The following is a 19,670-nucleotide window of genomic DNA, read 5'->3' on the forward strand; positions in this document are numbered from 1 at the left end:
TCCTTTAAATCTAATTCTTATTTTAAAGCATTTTTATTTTTGTGTGTGTGCGTGTGTGTGTGTTTGTTTTTTATAAGTACTTTGCACTAGTCCTGGCATTCATTGTGGACAGCAAAGAAAGAATTTCATTGTACAGGGAAAACTTGTTTTTTCCTTACTGTGCATATGACAATAAGCGCTTTGACTTTATACAATAAGTACTTGGATTTCTGATTGCCGTCTTTCAAATAACATTTAAAGTTCCCCTGTAGTCAATAATGTTATTACTTAAAGGATTAGTTCACTTTTGAAAAAACTTTTGCTGATAATTTACTCATCCCCATGTCATCCAAGATGTCCATGTCTTTCTTTCCTCAGTCGAAAAGAAATTTAGGTTTTTGATGAAAACATTCCAGGATTTTTCTCCATATAATGGACTTCAATGGGAACCGGATGGTTCAAGGTCCAAAAGACAGTTAATAACAGTTTCAGATGCAGCTTCAAATGTCTTTAAACGATATCAGACGATGAATAAGGGTCTTATCATGCGAAACGATCGGTTATTTCAAAGCTTATTCCAAAAATAACTTTTCTAAGGACAAATGCTAGTCTTGCTCTATTCTGTGAGGCGCGTTTGCAACGTCACGTATTACGTAATTACGTTCAAAAGGTCACGGGCGACCTAGCCGAAAGTACAGAGTCAGTGTTTACAAGTTGAACGCATAGGTTGAACGTGCAAACTAGCTCAAACACCGTTTACAAAAAAAGGAATTAAAAGGAAAAACAACGATGTCGGACGATTTTGATTCTGTACTTCCAGCTACGTCGCCCGTGACCTTTTGAACGTAATTACGTATTACGTAACGTTACAAACGCGCCTCAGAGAATATAGCAAGGCTAGCATTTGTCCTTAGAAAAGTTACATTTTTGGAATAAGTTTTGAAATAACCGATCGTTTCGCATGATAAGACCCTTATTCATCGTCTGATATCGTTTAAAGACATTTGACGCTGCATCTGAAACAGTTATTAACTGTCTTTTGGACCTGAACCATCCGGTTCCCATTAAAGTCCATTATATGGAGAAAAATCCTGGAATGTTTTCATCAAAAACCTAAATTTCTTTTCGACTGAGGAAAGAAAGACATGGACATCTTGGATGACATGGGGGTGAGTAAATTATCAGCAAAAGTTTTTTAAAAAGTGAACTAATCCTTTAATACTCATCTTTGATCACCAAAATGACATATTTAACTTTTTTCCCTGAAAAAAAGGAAGACGCATCAAAAAAGTTCACGCCTTAAAGGAGAACTCCGGTGAGCTAATTTTTTTGTACATTTGGAGTGCTGTCTGTACAGACAAAAATGACAAAAATCGGTGTTGCCTACACCGTGTTATCGTCTTTTTAATATTCGCACCCTGTTGACTTCAATGGGGCATGTTCTAAACCTGCGTTTAGCCTCTTAACATCTTTGATTTGTCATTACGAGTACACAGCCACGTGAGTGGTGTTATTAAGAGTGACCACAGTCAATCTGACTGCAGTAGATGTGAAAGATATGAATAAAAATGATGTTAATTCAGCCAGCTCACATACCTCTATTTGCTTCCTGTTTTCGGTCGAAGTCCACAGTAGTCAATTGTCGAGTTCACGTGCGCGATCATTGGTGAATATCATCTCAAACCCAACACTGTGTGGTGTTCTGAGAATATCAGCTCAAATGGATAGTTCATCCGAATCAGATGTGGAACACACGGAGGAGGTTTGAGATGATATTCACCAATGATCACGCGGGTGAACTCGACAATCGACTACTGTGGACTTCGACCGAAAACAGGAAGCAAATACAGGTATGTGAGCTGGCTGAAGTAACATCATTTTTATTAATATCTTTTACATCTACTGCAGTCAGATTGACCGTGGTCACTCGTAATAACACCACTCACATGGTAGGGCTGAACGATTTTGGAAAATAATCTAATTGCGATTTTTTTAGCCAATATTGCGATTTAATATGCGATTTAAAAAAAAAGTTATTTACCTTCTGTATTAGTCGACAAAGACAAGCAATAAATCATTGTATAGTATGGATGGGAATCTTTATATAGCTCATGATTCGATCTACTTTTTTTCTTATTAATTAATCTTAATAACTCTTAAAATATGTATTTAATTGCATGTGTAAAAACACATACTTTAAAAAATAAATATAAAAAAACATTTAATTAAAGCAATTACATGTTAAGAATTTTAAATAGGCTATATAAAATAATATATACTCCTTTTCATTCAAGAGCTGGAGTGATTTCCCCTCAGTTTAGATATGATAAGCTGCATTCACACTAATGCATATATCTCTTTTGAAATTGTAAATGTGGTTTGTCCTGTTGGTTTAAGATATAACTGACCGTGTTTACATTAATTTCGCGTCATAAAAGCATTTTGACATGCAAGTACATTTACCAATGAGTCGCTCACGGCCGCATGCACGAGCGCTCTTCACAAAGCACGCGTTAGTATTTTAAAATGAAAGCAGCCTTCTCAGTGATTTTCATGGTTTTAATATATAAGCCAACTGCATTCCAAAAGACATAAATAATGCCTCTGTGAACTGAAGCATTTGTAAAGAAAATTCCCGCGGGAGAGAACGCGCACTGCAAGAGTAACGTTATAACATCAAGCAAAGCGGCAAAAACTGTTCAATGAAGCCCGCGAATGTCATTGTAATTCGGTTAAATCCCGAACTTTATGAAATAACGTTACTATGTTTTGGAAGGTTCGAGCGGTGTCATGTGTGTGAGTGAGGAAGAGAGAGAGCGAGAAAATAGAAGCAAGCAGATTCAGAACACGGTTCGTTTCTAAAGCACGCGCAGCGTCATCACGCATCTGTGTTTAAAAACTAAGCTCAGACTCGATTCTGAAATTCTCTGAATCGATCCAGGATTGTTGAGGAGAGGAGAGAATAAATAACACAATAAACTGTTCTTTTCTGAACGCCAGACAACTTAGCGTGGCAAGTTGATGCTTTATCTTGCAGACTGCTTTTCTCTCGCGTGTCACGTGACCAGTATAATCGCAGCTCTTGCGATTACAAAATCGCGTTTCATCATATCGCGATTTTATCGCAAATGCAATTAATCGTTCAGCCCTATCACATGGCTGTGCACTCATAATGACAAAACAAGGATGTTAAAGGACAACTCCGGCACAAAATGAACCTTTGGTCTAATTACACATTGTTACCTAGTCAACCGTTCTCAGAGATTTGTTTTCAGGATTGCCGAATGTAAATAGTTTTATCTCTAAAAACAGTTTAGCCTATAACGCTAGTATAATGCTAGTATATAGGGCATAGAGTAATGACAAATAAAAATCGCTTGTTATTACCACTAAAAAGACTCAAAATAGCCCCACACCAACACGACAGCATAATAAGGGTCCCTACATTCAAACCGAAGCATTGAGAACTTTGTCAGTGTCCATACAGTTTAATAAGAAGATATTTTATACACACAGTAAACTTCACGAACACAGAAAGAAGCCATCTTGGAAAAATAGTCTCTGCCAGTCGATCTACGAACGCCGATCCAAGTGCGCTGGTGAGATGTGAATAAGGTGATAAGGTGAGCGTGAACAGTAGGCTACGTGTACATATTGAAGAGAAGAAAACGGTTTGTGTTTGTGTTTCTTCTGGAAACAACGGACCATATGAGATTCTGCACAGTTCAGCGCACTTGGATCGGCGTTCGTAGATCGACTGGTAGAGACTATTTTTCAAAGATGGCTTCTTCCTGTATTCGCGAAGTTGACTGTGTCAATAAAATATCTTCTTATTAAACTGTATGGACACGAACAACGTTCTCGATGCTTCGGTTTGAATGTAGGGACCCTTATTATGCTGTCGTGTTGGTGTGGGGCTATTTTGAGCCTTGTTAGTGGTAATAACAAGCGATTTTTATTTGTCATTACTCTATGCCCCATATAGCCTAGCGTTATACTAGCGTTATAGGCTAAACTGTTTTTAGAGATAAAACTATTTACATTAAGGCAATCATGAAAACAAATCTCAGATAACGGTTGACTAGGTAGCAATGTGTAATTAGACCTAAGGTTCATTTTGCGCCGGAGTTGTCCTTTAAGAGGCTAAAAGCAGGTTTACAACATGCCCCATTGAAGTCAACAGGGTACGAATTTTAAAAAGACGATCACACGGTGTAGGCAACACCGAATTTTATCGTTTTTGTCTCTACTGACAGCACTCCAAATGTACAAAAAAATGAGCTCAATGTTAAAATTGACTGGAGTTCTCCTTTTAAAATAGTTTGAATTTAACTCTACACTATGAATATGTAAAAAGATCCATTCGTTGATAACCACACATTGATCTGATTTGTTACAAGGTAGTGTGTGACGTTAGAAACTCCAGAGATTTCAAACTGTGTTTTTAAGACTGACTTTGGTTCACTGCAGTTTTAAGAAGAAAATACTCAGCAATGGTGCCCACATATGAATTTACACATGGTTCATCTTAAATCATATTAAAAACACCACATTGAAATATAAACAACATTAAAAACTGGATTTTCAACACAGGGGGACTTTAAAATATAATTTCTTTTACTAATACTTGACTGCTCAAATGTACTTAGCATGTGGTGAATTTGAGATAAAATGCAGTGTTGCTCATTGGTGGCATTGGAAAGCGCCTTGTTCGCCTATGCTTAGAAACAGCCCTGCTTTCAGATACGGTTGAGCTTGATAAAATGGTAATACATGGGTCAGTTTTTGGGAGGTGTCTTTGTACTTTGTCCCAAACAACAACAACAACATAAATGTTGCCTAGCGATAACATTCAAGCACCGCACTGCACTGAAACTGTCTCTGGATTCATTTAGAGGTTTGTCAAGCATCTTACGAAAGGTCTCTGGGTTAAAGAAGGAGTGAACCAAATGACATCACTGTACCCCCACCCTTGACACAGCCCAGTGTTTTTAACAAACACACACAGACAAATCCAAGACTTACTCTTCAGCCTGGATTGAGTCCACCGGGGCAACGTAATTGCTGGGAATGTAGCCGGTTCCTCCTGTAGTGAGAGAGCGGGCGTCCCACCAATCACCCTCACTGACATAAAGAGACAAAGACAGAAAACACACACACACATTATAAATTTTTAACGCTTAAGATTTTTTTTTGCAGATTTGTCCATGAATCTGTCCTTCCGTATGTTCATCCAATACATCCATTCATCTGTCCATTCATTCATCAATCCATCTTAAAGCCATTTATCTGTTTGTTCATCCATATAACAGGCATTATTCAGTCATCCTCAATAGGACATCCTTCAATTCTCTCACTACAATGTCAAACTTAACACACACTGTATACTTCTACCTCCTAACAGAAACAGGTTGTTGTGTGAAAGACTGAAAGGCCAGATGCAGGTCCCACTAATGTTAATGGAGCAGAGAGAGATTGTGTGTGTTTTTCTTAAATATTTACAATGATCAACCTTCATCACAGTATCGGTCAATGCCTGACATCTGTCCCCTCCCCTACAAACCTTTCAAAGCAAATTCACCACAAGTAAACAACCCCCACAACACAAACACACACTTTCACTTACAGTAAATTGGAAAACGATCTGCCTACAGCTGGTGTGTAATTCTGTGAACGTCCCATTTGTTCAATAACATCCAACTCTCTCTCTCTCTTTAACATGCCCTTCATGTAATACCCCTCTAAAATAGCCTGTGCTCTTCATACAAAACATCATTTCCAAGAACAGTCTCTCTGAACTCTCACAATCATACTGTCCATTTTCCCAGACACACGCACTATAGTAATAGCGTGACCTGCTGTACTAAGTAGTGCAGGTTACATTACCGCCAGCAGATGGCGCTATATTATAAAACATATTTGCAACAATGCAAAACAGGCTTACTACTACTTACTAACTTCCTTGATTCCTACCTTTGAATTCAAGGAGGTAGAATTCAAACTAGACAAAATTCAAGTAACTGTAAGTGTAGTTTTAATAAAGTATAAATGCAATATGACTAAGTGCAAAATATCAATTTCTGTGGTATAAGTACTGTTTTCCCACAATGCAACGCACTCACCTTGACCTTTCCTATCCAGTGTGTTGAATAGAAGTAATATCAGGCATGATTTTTAAAATCCCTGCTACAACTTATTACTTGATTGGCTGCAAATAACAATATTTATATCCTTCATGACAACTGTTACATGGTTAACGGACAAACATTGTGATAAGGTCATGTGACAATGTAGCACACCATTATTTGAAACCGTTTCAGAGATTGTACACAACATTGTACGTGTGTAAAAAAAATCTAGTCGACTCGTATTTATTGATAATGGAAGAAATGACACATTAGCTGGACCAGCCTAAAAACCTTCTTTTTTTATCAACACACACACACACGGCCAGTGTTGTGCAAGTTACTTCGAAACTGTAATACATTAGGTATTACTTGTTACTGTTATTTAAAAGTAATTCATTACCTTACAATATTACTGTCTCAGAATTGTAATGCGTTACATTACTCATGTATTACTTTTGAGTTACTTTCACCAAAATAACTAAGTAGAACTTAACTTTGGGGCTGTAACGATATGCAATATGAAACCGAAATCGCGATTCGCCACACGACTCAGATCCACGAACCTACAGGATCACGACTAGGGTTGGGTATCGTTTGAATTTGAACGATTCTGATTCCGATTCCTTGTTTCGATTCCGGTTCCTAACGATTCTCGATTTCGATTCTTTTAAGAGGCAGGGTCAAAAAAGTTTAGCTAACCTTGCTAACCAACGGTCTTTCTGAAGGAAATACTCCTTCTGTCACAAATACTTGTCACAAATTTTGCATTTTGCCGAGATTTCGTTAATTTTTAGAAAAGTGAAGCCACACTTTGGACCGCCGACGTAAGCTACTCATGTTCGACTCGCGCGGTTATACCAACACTTCCGGTTAGTGTTGGGCGATATGCTCCATTTTCATATCGTCCTATCGTCAGCCTGTGAGATCGGCGATACACGATATTATCGTGAGGGGGCGGGGCTAACTTATTTGATTATTAACTTGATTATTTAGCCTACTCATTAATTTGCTTGTTTTATTAGCCTACTTCGTTTTATATACGAGAATCTTTTTTCTATTTTGCTAGCAAAGGTGGAGTGTTTATTAATAGGATCAGGTTATTTCCTGGTATAGTGAAGTAAAAAAAGATCCTAACGTTAATCCTTTTGTTTGTCAACGGGAAATTTACGGACACATTAGCCTATTCTCATGCCATTACATGCAGCATTTTGGTCTATTTCTGCACGAGATGAAAACACATTTTAATAATTTCTTGGGTCAGAAAGAGTCGGAGTTTGCGATATGTGCCCCCCCTACCAGTGCGCTCTCTGCGCACTTCACATGCGCACTTCAGTAAGCACGAAGTACGCGGGTTAATGTGTTTTAAATGCCGATAGAAACAAGAGCAAGGGCCAAACGTCTAGCTGAGTCGATCGGTTTATACTTATACTTATGACTTGACTCTGATAAAGGAAACGTTTACATGACCACATGCATTGTCAAGTTTATTCAACATAATCAGGTTAAGAACGTCGTCGCATGTAAACGCGCTCAATCTCTGAAAGTGAAAGTAAAAACGGACTGCTTTCGGCATCTGCATTAACGGCGCGTTCCCTCAGAGACGACGATGATAACGGTAACTATAATAATATTTTAGTGATATTATTATTAACACTATTTAGTAATTGTATTGTTTTTAGTGTTAGTGTCATTAAACGTTTTGTTAATGTGTTACAGAAACAAATACTGACGAACAACGATGCCGTTTTCATCTTGGATCTGTAGGAAATTGAATTTTGCGTCTGTTAAAACGAGCACACTTGATAATTTGTGAATGGATCACCTTGCAATTGAATTTTGATGTGGGATGTTTTTTAGTCTGTTTCAAAAACATTCTCTTAGAGGAGTCCTCATTAGTGCATGTGTTGTTGCAATTGTTATGAGGTGATGTCGTTGTAAATTTAGGCAAGGCAAATTAATTGTAGTTCCTAATATTCATTTAATAACAATACTAGCTTTATAATAATAATAATAGGCCTAATAATAATAATTTAATACATTATGGTAAAACGAGCCAATTATCGTATTGATATCGTCAAAGGCATCTGCCATCGGCGATATGTCAGACTATCGTCGATACACGATACTATCGTCTATCGGCACAACCCTACTTCCGGTAGACGCTTCTTTGTTGGTGTTGTCCAGCGGTTTCTTCTTCCGCTCGGCGGACTGTGAATATCGAAACTACGAATCGAAATTTTAACTTTTGAACGATTCCGGGACAAACGAAAAGTTAGTCCCGGTTCCAATCGATACTCGATTCTCAATACCAAACCCTAATCACGACACACCTCTTCCAACTCCCAGCGTTATTCTCCTTACCGTCCATATCAATGCTGCCTTATCTTTGAATTAGGCTGTTAGTATTATTTGAAGTTAACATTATAAAATACGTAGACCTACACCACAAAACTAGTATAGGATAAATTATTTTAAATTGGGGAAGTCCAGCATTATGGACATGACATTTGCAGTCAAAACTTGAAATAAAAATTCTCAGAAAATACATGTATTGAAACGTATATAGGCTACTTCCGTAAAGGACTCCAGACATTAGACAAATATCAGTCTATGTTTTATTTTTAATATTAGGGAAAAGACACACATTCATGCGTGACAAAAAAAATAGGAGGCAAAATATATTTTTTGTAATTCTGTTAATTACACTGCGCAAATCGGATGAGGAAGGGTTGGCTCTCCAGTCTCCATAGAACTTAAAATATTCATTTTATTTTAGTTTTCGTGTTCGCATTTATGAGGAAAAAACAATGTTACAGACGCGACCGCTCTGAACTGGCACTAAAAGACTGCTTTAAAACTTTCACATAGTCTGTTGCCTTTAAGAAGTAAAAGCAGACAATACACTGTAATACAACTGTAATACAAGCCTCACTGAACATGTAACGAGTAAAATATTACTGAAAATTGATTAGTAATGCCTTACACTACTGCGTTACAGCAAAAAGTAATATGTTACTGTAATGTATTACTTTTGTAATGCGTTACTCCCAACACTGCACACGGCACGACAATTTAGTGTCTAATTTCATTAATACTTTTCCGATATGACCCCACTGACGGTTATTGTTTAGGAAAGGGGTTCGGGTCTTCCATGGCTATGGGAGTATTACTAAAATAGTGTGTGACCTGACTTGCCTTAAAGGGACTTTGACATGATTAAATTTAAGTCACTAAGTAGTGAACAAGTAATCCATTCCGAACATAGCTTTATGTTTCAGATCTTTGACTTACGTGCTATTGATGATTTGAAACTTCTCCCCTTTCCTGAAGCTGAGATCATCTTCAGTACGAGCCTCATAATCATAGAGAGCAACAAATAGAGTCACACCTGAGAGAGAGAGAGAGCACATCAGCACCATGAGGATTAAGAATAAATTAAAGCATACTTTATATCCTGGAAATGGACAACAACATAGTGTGCAACGTGAGCACTGGGAAAGAAAAAGCCATTTTGGTCGGCGGAGGCTTCCAGACAGATCGAATGACGTTCAAGACCTGCAATTAGGGCCTTTCACGAGCCATTTCTGGAGTCAAGACTGTTTCAGCCGATTCAAGACCACCAGTCCAGCACAGTACACACACAAACAGACCCACACACACACTGATGTCTGGTCTAAAGGAAGCTGAAAGCCACACCTCTCCCGATGGGCAGTGGTGGAATGTAACGAAGTACAAATACTTCGTTACTTTACTTAAGTACATTTTTCACGTATCTTTACTTTACTTAAGTACAATAAATAGTGCCTACTTTTTACTTTTACTTCGTTACATTTTGGAGCAATTATTATACTTTCTACTCCACTACATTTCTACAACTTCTGTTACATTTTCGTTACATTTTCTGATCAGTTTTTCCCCTGCCAAAACGTAATCTGACCGTCCGTTCGTTGCACGTTTGTCTCACCAGTGACGTTTGGTTGCCATAGATACAGCATATCAACCCGGTCACACTAAACGCGTCTCACACGCAGTGTGTTTATCGTGCAACTCATCCGCGAAAATTAGTTTTTACATGCATAGGAAACACACCGTGTGTAATATATGTTTGGTTTGGTTAGGATTATGGCAAGCCAAGAGGTTCAGAATTACACCATAAATTCATCTCGTTTACTGCCAAACATAGTTATTAACGTAAGGATAAGCATGATGTTTATATTGCCTAATTGCAAGCTTGTTTCAGAAATGGTGACATTTTTTTTCCATCATTATTAAACATCATTATAGGAGTAGGCTATTAGGTTGAATGAGTTAGAATTAAATGTTTTATTAATCATTAGAAAATAGACATTAAGATAATAAATTGTTATGCAAGTACTTTTACTTTTAATACTTAAAGTACATTTAAAATAAAGTACTTTTTACTTTTTACTTAAGTATGGTGGTCATTGTGTTACTTCTACTTTTACTAAAGTAAATATTTATCTGGGTATTTGTACTTTTACTTAAGTACTGAGATTCAGTACTTCCTCCACCACTGCCGATGGGATATTATAAAGAAAGCTGTGTGGGATCGGGATGGGGAACATTCGTCTCGTCTGGCAATGCAAAGTCATCTTCACTATTGTCATTTAGATTTCACTTTGCCTCAAATGATTCCCACAAGATTTTAGAAATTTGGTCATGACATGGAACCAGAGTAATGGGACACAACAAGCAAACCAAACCCTTCATTAGATGGAACCCAAACCTAAAATCGGTCATTAAACACAGGAATGTAAAACAATCAACCTCAACGGGCTTACATTCAACACTTAGCAGTCTGAGGCCATAAGCCATAAGTGATGGTGATGACCAATCTTTATACATCTTGGCAATCTCATAACCAATCAGAGGTCACACTAGATTTGAAAGGATAAGCCAAATAAAGTTTGCACTTTTTGTTTTGTTGCACTGCAATAGAACAGTGGACAGTTATTAAAGTCTCCCAGTGGTAAAATCGTGTTTTTAATGTCGTTTATGTGTCTTTGTGGTGTTTTTAATATGCTTTAAGACAAACCATATGTAAATTCATGTCGACAGCATTGCTGAGGGTTTTCTCCTTAAAACTGCAATGAACCAAAGACGGTTTCAAAAACACGCTTTGAAATCGGTGGTGTTTCTGACGTCACACACAACCTTGTAACCGATCAGAACAACGTGATGACCGCATATCATTAACAGTGAACTAGCAGGGGAGTCTCAAGAGAAGACAGGTTAATATGACAAATCGGGTACATTTAGCAATATAGCGGGTGAATTATATATATAATGTATATGATATTATGGTGAACAATATGCTTTTCTTCTCTGACGATCCGTGTTTGGTCGAAGCGTTTCTAAGGATGCAGATTTCTAGAAGACAGATTGAGATGGCGAACGGGAGCAACACATCATTAGATGTTCGATAACGTTAAATGCAAATTATACGGTTGCACTACAGATAATCCTTATCCATCAATTTGACTGAATAAGCTGTCAATTTTCTTCATATCCTATGTTATTTGCAGACGTCTTTTCCTCTTAATTATTTTTTTCTTTGTATTCAACTGTAACAATATGAAGACAACATTTAATTTACAATATATCCCAGGAATAATTCAATGAACTGCACTAAGAATCTCTTGGTATCTCTCCCCAAATCTGTTCCGGCCCCTCCGCTCCACCTGTGTGTTCTTAAAGAGAAACACACTCTTTTCAGCTGGACATTATAAATCACTATTTTCTGCACTAAACTAGTGAATTGTCCCAAGAAATATTCAGAGATGATAAACAAGATGTTATAGAACGATAATTTAATAAAAACCCAATTTTGACAAAAAAAAAAACTGACATTCAGTCTATATTTACTACTTTATATTTACACTTTCAGTGAAAACGTACCAGAGCGACATCCGACAGGTTTTCCCAGATCGCATCACAAATGATAAATAATAAAATGGAAGTTCCCCCCTCTTGTATTTCATCCAAGGCAGCAATATATGATGTTCAGATTTGCTTGTTCAAACAGCTTTTTGCTTGATCAATTCTCAGGTCAACAAATGTTTTGTTTGAAGTTTGGCAATTATGGAGGCAGACAAAAATTCCTCTGCAAGATTCAACAACTGAGGTCAATTGAGGACCCATAATTGAGTCACTTTGAAAAGGCTTTTTGAAAACACTTCATTTAGTTTGAGAAGCCAAAAATAGCAACATTGACTAACAGTGAGGTTTGGGCAGTTTGTAAGAAAAGTGTGTGTTACCTGTGCCTCCTCGCGAGCGCAGCGTGCCTTGGTGTGTTGCTGTGTTGACCCCTCCGAAGACAGTCACCCCCTGCGTGACCCCAGTGGCATGGAAGTTGTTGTAGTTGGGAATGGCAGCGACCCCAGTGACCCCACTGAAGCTGGGGTAATGCTGTGGCGTGGGGTCGACACCATATCGATAACCTGCTCCGCTCTGAGACAAGCTGGTGTCCCGGTCCTCTGTTAACTTAGCAGCCTCTTTGTCCTTGCATTGCACACAGCCCATCCTCTATGATCTATGAAATGAAGACAGAGAGAGATTAGGAATAAACTAACCTAAAACTGCACCTTAGCATACTTAATAATAATAAATACTATATACATATACCAGTGGCGGCTGGTGAAAAATATTGGAGGGGGGGCTGAATAAGAGGGGGGTCTGGGGTTCCCCCCCCCCAGAAAATTTTGAATTTAGTAGATGTGATTTCCTGCATTCTGGTGCATTTTAGGCCTTAGGCCATGCCCTTACCTATACCAATAAAATAACTTAAACCAGTCAATACCAATGGTCAAATAATACAATAATAATAATAACAGTTTGACAGTTAATGATAATGAACAAGTTGCATGTTTATTATGCTCTGTGTGCTGACAGAAAAAGTGCAAACGCATAATATTGATAAATTATAATATAGGTAATACAAAAAATAATAGGTAATACAACAAGTTTTATCAATCCCCAGCTGTAGACATATGTTTGACAAATTGACAATTGGATAATGGATAACAATGTGTTGATACTAGAGAAAGAGAGAGAGAAAAGGCTCTGAAAGAGAGGGTGGGACAACATTCTTGAGGGTAGCACCCAAGTATGAGAAGAAAGTTGATTTTAACTAGTATGAAACACAGTAATCTAGCTCAGAACTTAAAAACATCAAAAACAAAGCAAACACACAGGTATTAATATTCCTATAACTATTTAAATATCAAATGTGTGTGAAACAGTGTTTATGTGTGTGTGAGTGAGTGAGTGACAGAGACAGACAGGTCAATTCCCACGACTAACTTTACATTATTTCCACTCGACGTCACTGGCGCTGCCATTCTGCTCTCATCTGAGGTAAAAAAATGTCCCGTGGTGCGCGTGCACTCCCCTAATCTGACACTGTGGGCGATATTTTCAGCGCCCCCAAACCATAAAATTTGACGACGCTGATTGGCGAAATATAAACTTTTTTGCATAGCAACCGGGGAACCATTGGCTTAAATTCCAGCACTGTGGGGCTGAGCGAACTGGCGCCCTGAGAAGACAGCCTATTGGCTATACTACTACACCAACATGATAAAAGTAACGAAAGTGAATGCAAATATCATTCTGGTGAGTTCAAAACACTTTTCAAAGTAAAACCATAATTAGCATATAATTAACACAGATTATTTTTCAAAATGATAAATTATAATATATATTAAAAAAACAGACAGACAGGTCTGAGGGAGGGCGGCGCCCCAGCGCCCTCTATGGGCGAGCCGCCCCTGACATATACATATATACACATACACACACACACACCATAATTTACAAATAAATTCTTAAAAAAAGTGATTTCCTGGATTTTTATTCTCATTTTGTCTCTCACAGTTGAAGAGTACCCATTTTTTAAACATGTACTTGAGCATGTTAAAAACACTCATAAAGTGTACACTTTAAGCAACCTTTAATTTCATTATATTATCTGAAAGTGCAGTGTTATGAAATATATACAGCACAGAGGAAGAATTCATTATTGCATAGAATCTTAAAAATCCTTTAACAAGTAAGGACACACTAACACTTTGTTTTTGTTTTTTTTGTCAAGCTCCTCTTGTTGGGAACTTCACTCAGTAGAGAGAGAGAGAAAGAGAGTGTGTGTGTGTGTGTGTGTGTGTGTGTGTGTTCTTCCGTTCATCAGTGCAGGATTTTAAAACTGAACTCGGAAGTTCAGTCCATGATCCATCAACAGCACAAAAGCTGAACTGTCTGACGGACAATAAACTCCCATCGGGAAGCGTCAAGATCTCTTATGCCTCTTCCAGAAGACCCTCACAGTGAAACAGAGAAAAACACCCTTGTGAATAAGTACTGTGTTGAATGTCAACTTGTACTGCCCTTTAAATCTTAAAAGACAAAGTATATTATTTCTGTAATAATTACTCTTTTTAAAAGTGAGCTAAAGTGTTCTACTTTTTCACATGCAAGGCAACATACAGAAAAGGCCTTTAAAAGTAGTATTTTTTTCTAGATTTTCTAGACTAGATTACTGTAATGCTTTATTAGGTGGTTGTCCTGCATCCTCAATAAACAAGCTACAGTTAGTACAAAATGCAGCCGCTAGAGTCCTTACTAGATCAAGAAAATATGAAAACCGATTCTATCATCACTTCATTGGTTACCTATAAAGTTCCGTATTAATTACAAGGTATTGCTTTTGACTTTTACAGCTCTAAATGGTTTAGGTCTATTTAACGAATCTTCCATCGCGCTCTTTAAGATCACTAAATTCGAGGCTTCTGGTCATTCCTAGGATATCCAGATCCACCAAAGGAGGGAGAGTAGGGGTGTGCGATATGACGATTTTCCTTCCTGATATTGTTTGTTGCTCAGACTCTTTCTCCCAGTTTAAAACTAGACTAAAGATGCATTTATTTAGCCAGACATTCATATAATTTTTTTTTATCTTACAGTTACTGTAAATTTGGCCTCAAGTTGATAAACGCCAGAGGAGAACTGGCCCCCGACTGAGCCTGGGTTCTTCCAAGGTTTTTTTTTTTTTTTCTCCATCGGGTCACTTGATGGAGTTTTTCGGTTCCTTGCCACTGTTGCCTTTGGCTTGCTCAGTTTGGGATATTCAAATTAAATGACCCATCATACCATTGATCAGCTCCACCAAACTTGGATGTCTTTTTTCCAGTAATAGAAGTTAAAAAGCGCTATATAAACACTGAAAAGCGCTATATAAATATATTTGACTTGACTTTTTCAAATAAAAATGTTTTGTTGAATAGTGTGATTGTCTTTAAAATAAATGCCATTTGGCTTTATATCTAATGCAGACATACAATTCTAAACAAAGTGACCAAATATAAAGCTGATAGTAAACACTGTAAACTGTTTTCTAGAAACAAATAAAGTTGAGATTTACTGGATACATTACTCTAGATTGAGTCATCAGTGCAATAACAAACATTCATGCACTTTTAACTCCCAGAAACTCAAATGGATTTTTTTAAAGTCTGTACTAACTTGATCTTTTTTTATGACCAAGATGGCTGAGAAATAAATGTGTGTGTAAACGCCATTTTTACTGCTATAATCCAGATCTGTATCAGATTGAGATCTGCGAAGATATTATTTTTCAGTTTTTGAATTCAATTGATGTTCTTCAATTCTATGCCAGAAGTGGGAACGCATGGATCTCAGTGTTCTTAGCTATGACAGGAGTTGCTCATCCTCACTTGTCTCCAACAGACACACACTGAATGGCGGCAAGCTCACTCTGTACCCATCTCTGACAGGAACATCCCCTGCTCCGGCTTCCTCTCTCGCTCTGTTGTTCCTCTCATCTCTCTCAGACAGACCCCTGCTGTGTGTCACCGAGCAGACTAGCACTCTTACACCTACGAGCAAGGTCTCCCGTCGTCTCGCTCTTCCGCTAATCCACAAAGCTCTCTTTCCAAACCTTTTATATTTGTCTACCTCTGCCATGAATAATGTATGCCGTTCTTGCCCTTAAGCAGAAGCACCTGCAGGCTGTCAGAGGCGTTACCTGATGTTCAGCCCACATCCTCTCATTTACAGCTCAAGAGTGCCCATAAACAACAGCTTACTGCAAACATGAACCCACAGCTCTCCACAGGATTCACTGAAGCTACAGAAAATCCACCCCCAGGAAATCAACACAGGCTTATTGGAAAAAGTGACTGTGGGGACATTTGTTGCTGCTGATATTACATTGCTTTCGTAATGTCCAGTAAATGGCGCAAAAAGCATAAATGTGAAATTTGTTTTATTACGGTTGATGTTGCACATATTGTCGCAGTTCGGAGATGATATGTCCGATGAGTGGCATTAAAGGGATACTCCACTTTTTTTTTTTGGAAATAGGCTCATTTTATCACTCCCCCAGAGTTAAAGGTGCCATATGGAATAATTGAGGTAAAATATGCAAAAAATGAGCTACACACATCAAAAGAATGAGAAGAAATAAGTGCAATGATGTCAAACTGGCAAGTTATAGTGCTGCCGAGATATAACCTAAATTAGCATGCTAAATTACTAGCCCCGGCCCGGCAGGTGTCGTAATACCAGTTTCGGCCATGAGAGGCGGTATGCGGCCGGGCAACGTTACCACCAGCCAAACTGCAGTAACACGAGTAAGTCGCGCCGGCTTGTGTGTGTACTTGAACCTGATGTCATGTCGTGATGTCGTGTGGAAATACAGCCCACTACTAAATTTCAGTTCAGGGATGAGTTAAATAAATGATTGGTCGATTTTATGCATGAGGAACACATTTTGGTAAGTTGTAACATATCTTTCAACAGTGTTCGTGTTCTTTTACCATTAGCTCGTAGAGATGATCGGTTCACGTGCGCTAGGGATCTGTCGTCTAACATTTACAAGCGGCAAAACTGCATTTATTGTTTGAATTGCGTAATAAAATGAACAGAATCTGAGATCAGAGCTGAGATCGGTCTCCGTGTCCTTTTCTGTGCATGACAAATTGGATGTGGCGTGAGAGTGTGTGAAAAGTTGTGTGTCTCACGGTGAATTTGTGAGAGTTGGCAGCTCTGAAAGGCGCTAGCTTGGTCCACATCAGGGAATGCTTTCTGTCAAATTAATTCAAACTAATTATAAAAAATGTAACATGAACAAAACGAATACCATAAACTAAAAATGCCTGGGCTTTAATTTTTTCCATATCGTCGAAATGCACCGGCTTGTCTATGAGACGGCCTTTATAATTTAGTATTGAGATGTTGTTCATTTAGTCTCTAATCTCTGAAAATCTCCAAATGATCCACGTGAAACTGCGGTCTTCCAACCTTTTACTATTAGTTTTACTGACTAATATGCGCGAGGGAGACCCGCTCGCCCGTGTTGTTTGAAGACATGTGTGCGCGCGGCCGCGGAGGTATTTTTCTGGAGGTATACTGCCCCCATCTGGTATGGAATATGGTGTATGATTAGATTTTTTATCCCAGAGGGCACCTTTAAACAGTTGGGTTTTACCGTTTTCAAATGTATTCAGCCGATTTTTTGATATTTAGAAGAATATCAGTAACCAGACAGTTTCTGGTCTCATTGACTTCCATAGTATATTTTCTTTCCTACTATGGAAGTCAATGAGACCAGAAACTGTCTGGTTGCTGATATTCTTTTAAATATCAGAAAATCGGCTGAATAGATTCAAAAACGGTAAAACTCAACTGTTTAACTCTGGGGGAGTTGTAAAATGAGCTTATTTCCCAAAAAAAGTGGAGTATCCCTTTAAAGGTAAATGCTATCGCATTTGAAAATGCATGTCACTTAAACTAAACCAATAGTGTTAACCAAAGCACATCGTCAGATAAAAATGCATTTGCTTTTCGTGTAACACTGTACCAGGTGAGCTACTGTTTCCTACCGGTATGTCAGAAAAGCCTGGTTATGTGTTAAAAACATCAAAATGTAACCGTAATACATGTAACTATGCAAAAATAAGTCTTTATTAATCAATCTATTAATCAGTTTATTTCAACTGAAAACCGCAGTGAATTAGGTACAGTTTTGGAGCTGTAAAAATGTAGTTAGAGACACGTTTTTCCAATAAACCCGTGTTACAGGAAATCTATCTGTGAAAAGCTCATTGTCTGACACTCCACGGATTAACTTTACTTTAAACTGCTTTGGCAATGTAAATCATTGTACCATGTAATTATTACTTAAAGGAGAACTCCGGCGAACAATGAACCTTTGGTCTAATAAAACATCGGTACCTAGTCAATCGTTCTCTGAGTTTTGTTTTCATGATAATCAAATGTAAAGAGTTTTATCTCTAAAAACTGTTTAGCGTATAATGATAGTAATGGGGGCATTGAGTAAAAAGAAATCGCTAGTTTATACCACTAACAAGGTTCAAAATAGCCCCACACTAACACAGTAACATAATGAGGGTCACTGCATGCAAAACGAAGCATTGAGAACTTTGTAAGTGTACAGTAGGGGTGCACGATATTGACAAAAATGTGATATTGCGATATCGATAATGAATATTGCGATATCGATATTAATTTCGATATTTTTAAAAAGTTATTGGAAAACGCATCAAGTTTTCTTACAACATAAGATTTATTTCAACTGACAGTCATATTGGACTGGTAGGCCTACAGCATTAATAAATAGGCCTAAATAATATGTCAACAGAACAGGACATGTTAGTTGTGTACACTACACTGTAAAAGATAATAAATAAATAGCAAGTCTACAGAACACACTATGCAACATAAACCCCACTATATGCGTTTTCTTTGACCGAATAGCTATCTGATCGTGAAAAGACCAGGTGTAAATGCCCTGTGAAACGCATGACGTGACGTATTTGAATCTAATCGCTCAAACCACTTCAGGAGGCGGTCTGGGCCGCATTTCAGTTGAAACTGGACAAATGTAAATGCATCTCGTTATTGAATAAACCACATATGTAAAATGTACTCCTTCCAAAAACGCTAAAAATGAGAACGTTACAGGCTTGTCATCAGGGGCGTCGCAACCGTGGGGGATGTGGGTGTCTACAGAACACCCACATCCCCCGTGGTTTGACTTATCGAGACTATTTTTTAAGATGGCTCCTGCCTGTATACGCGAAGTGAACTGTCTTCATAAAGTATCTTCTTATTAAATGGTCTGTACACTTACAAAGTTCTCAATGCTTCGTTTTGCATGTATGGAGCCTCATTATGTTACTGTGTTAGTGTGGGGCTATTTTGAGCCTTGTTAGTGGTATAAACTAGCGATTTCTTTTTACTTAGTCAATCCCCCCATTACTAGCATGTACATTTGTTGTAACACATGTTAGTGAATGAGACACTTGAAGTGCAAGGGCAAGGAAAGAAGAGATTGCAGAAGAACAACGGTAAAGACACTGATGAACGGAAAGGAGGCGAAAAGAGACGTCAAAAGAGGAGATGAGTATGAATGGAGATGAGATGAGAGGAGAAACAGTAAATGAGAGGAGACAAAAAGAGAAGTGAAAAGTAGAGGGGACGAGAGGAGAGGAGGTTAATGAGTTT

The 19,670-nt window shown here is 38.0% G+C and overlaps 1 protein-coding gene across 3 annotated transcripts in view; it reads right to left on the reverse strand.

Annotated features, from left to right (window-relative positions):
- fynb (FYN proto-oncogene, Src family tyrosine kinase b) overlaps positions 1–19,670 on the reverse strand; it is a 125,377-nt gene that overhangs the window by 41,662 nt on the left and 64,045 nt on the right. For all 3 annotated transcript variants that reach the window (XM_089118386.1, XM_089118385.1, XM_089118384.1), the window contains exons 3-5: positions 12,386–12,660; positions 9,399–9,495; positions 5,005–5,103 (exon numbers count right to left, since the gene is read on the reverse strand). In XM_089118386.1, coding sequence (XP_088974512.1) covers positions 5,005–5,103; positions 9,399–9,495; positions 12,386–12,650 — 461 coding nt within the window. In that variant the 5' untranslated portion in view covers positions 12,651–12,660. The remainder of the gene's footprint in view (positions 1–5,004; positions 5,104–9,398; positions 9,496–12,385; positions 12,661–19,670) is intronic.

This window comes from Pimephales promelas, chromosome 13 (assembly GCF_988280905.1).
Source record: "Pimephales promelas chromosome 13, fPimPro1.hap1.1, whole genome shotgun sequence".
Lineage (NCBI taxonomy): Eukaryota > Metazoa > Chordata > Actinopteri > Cypriniformes > Leuciscidae > Pimephales > Pimephales promelas.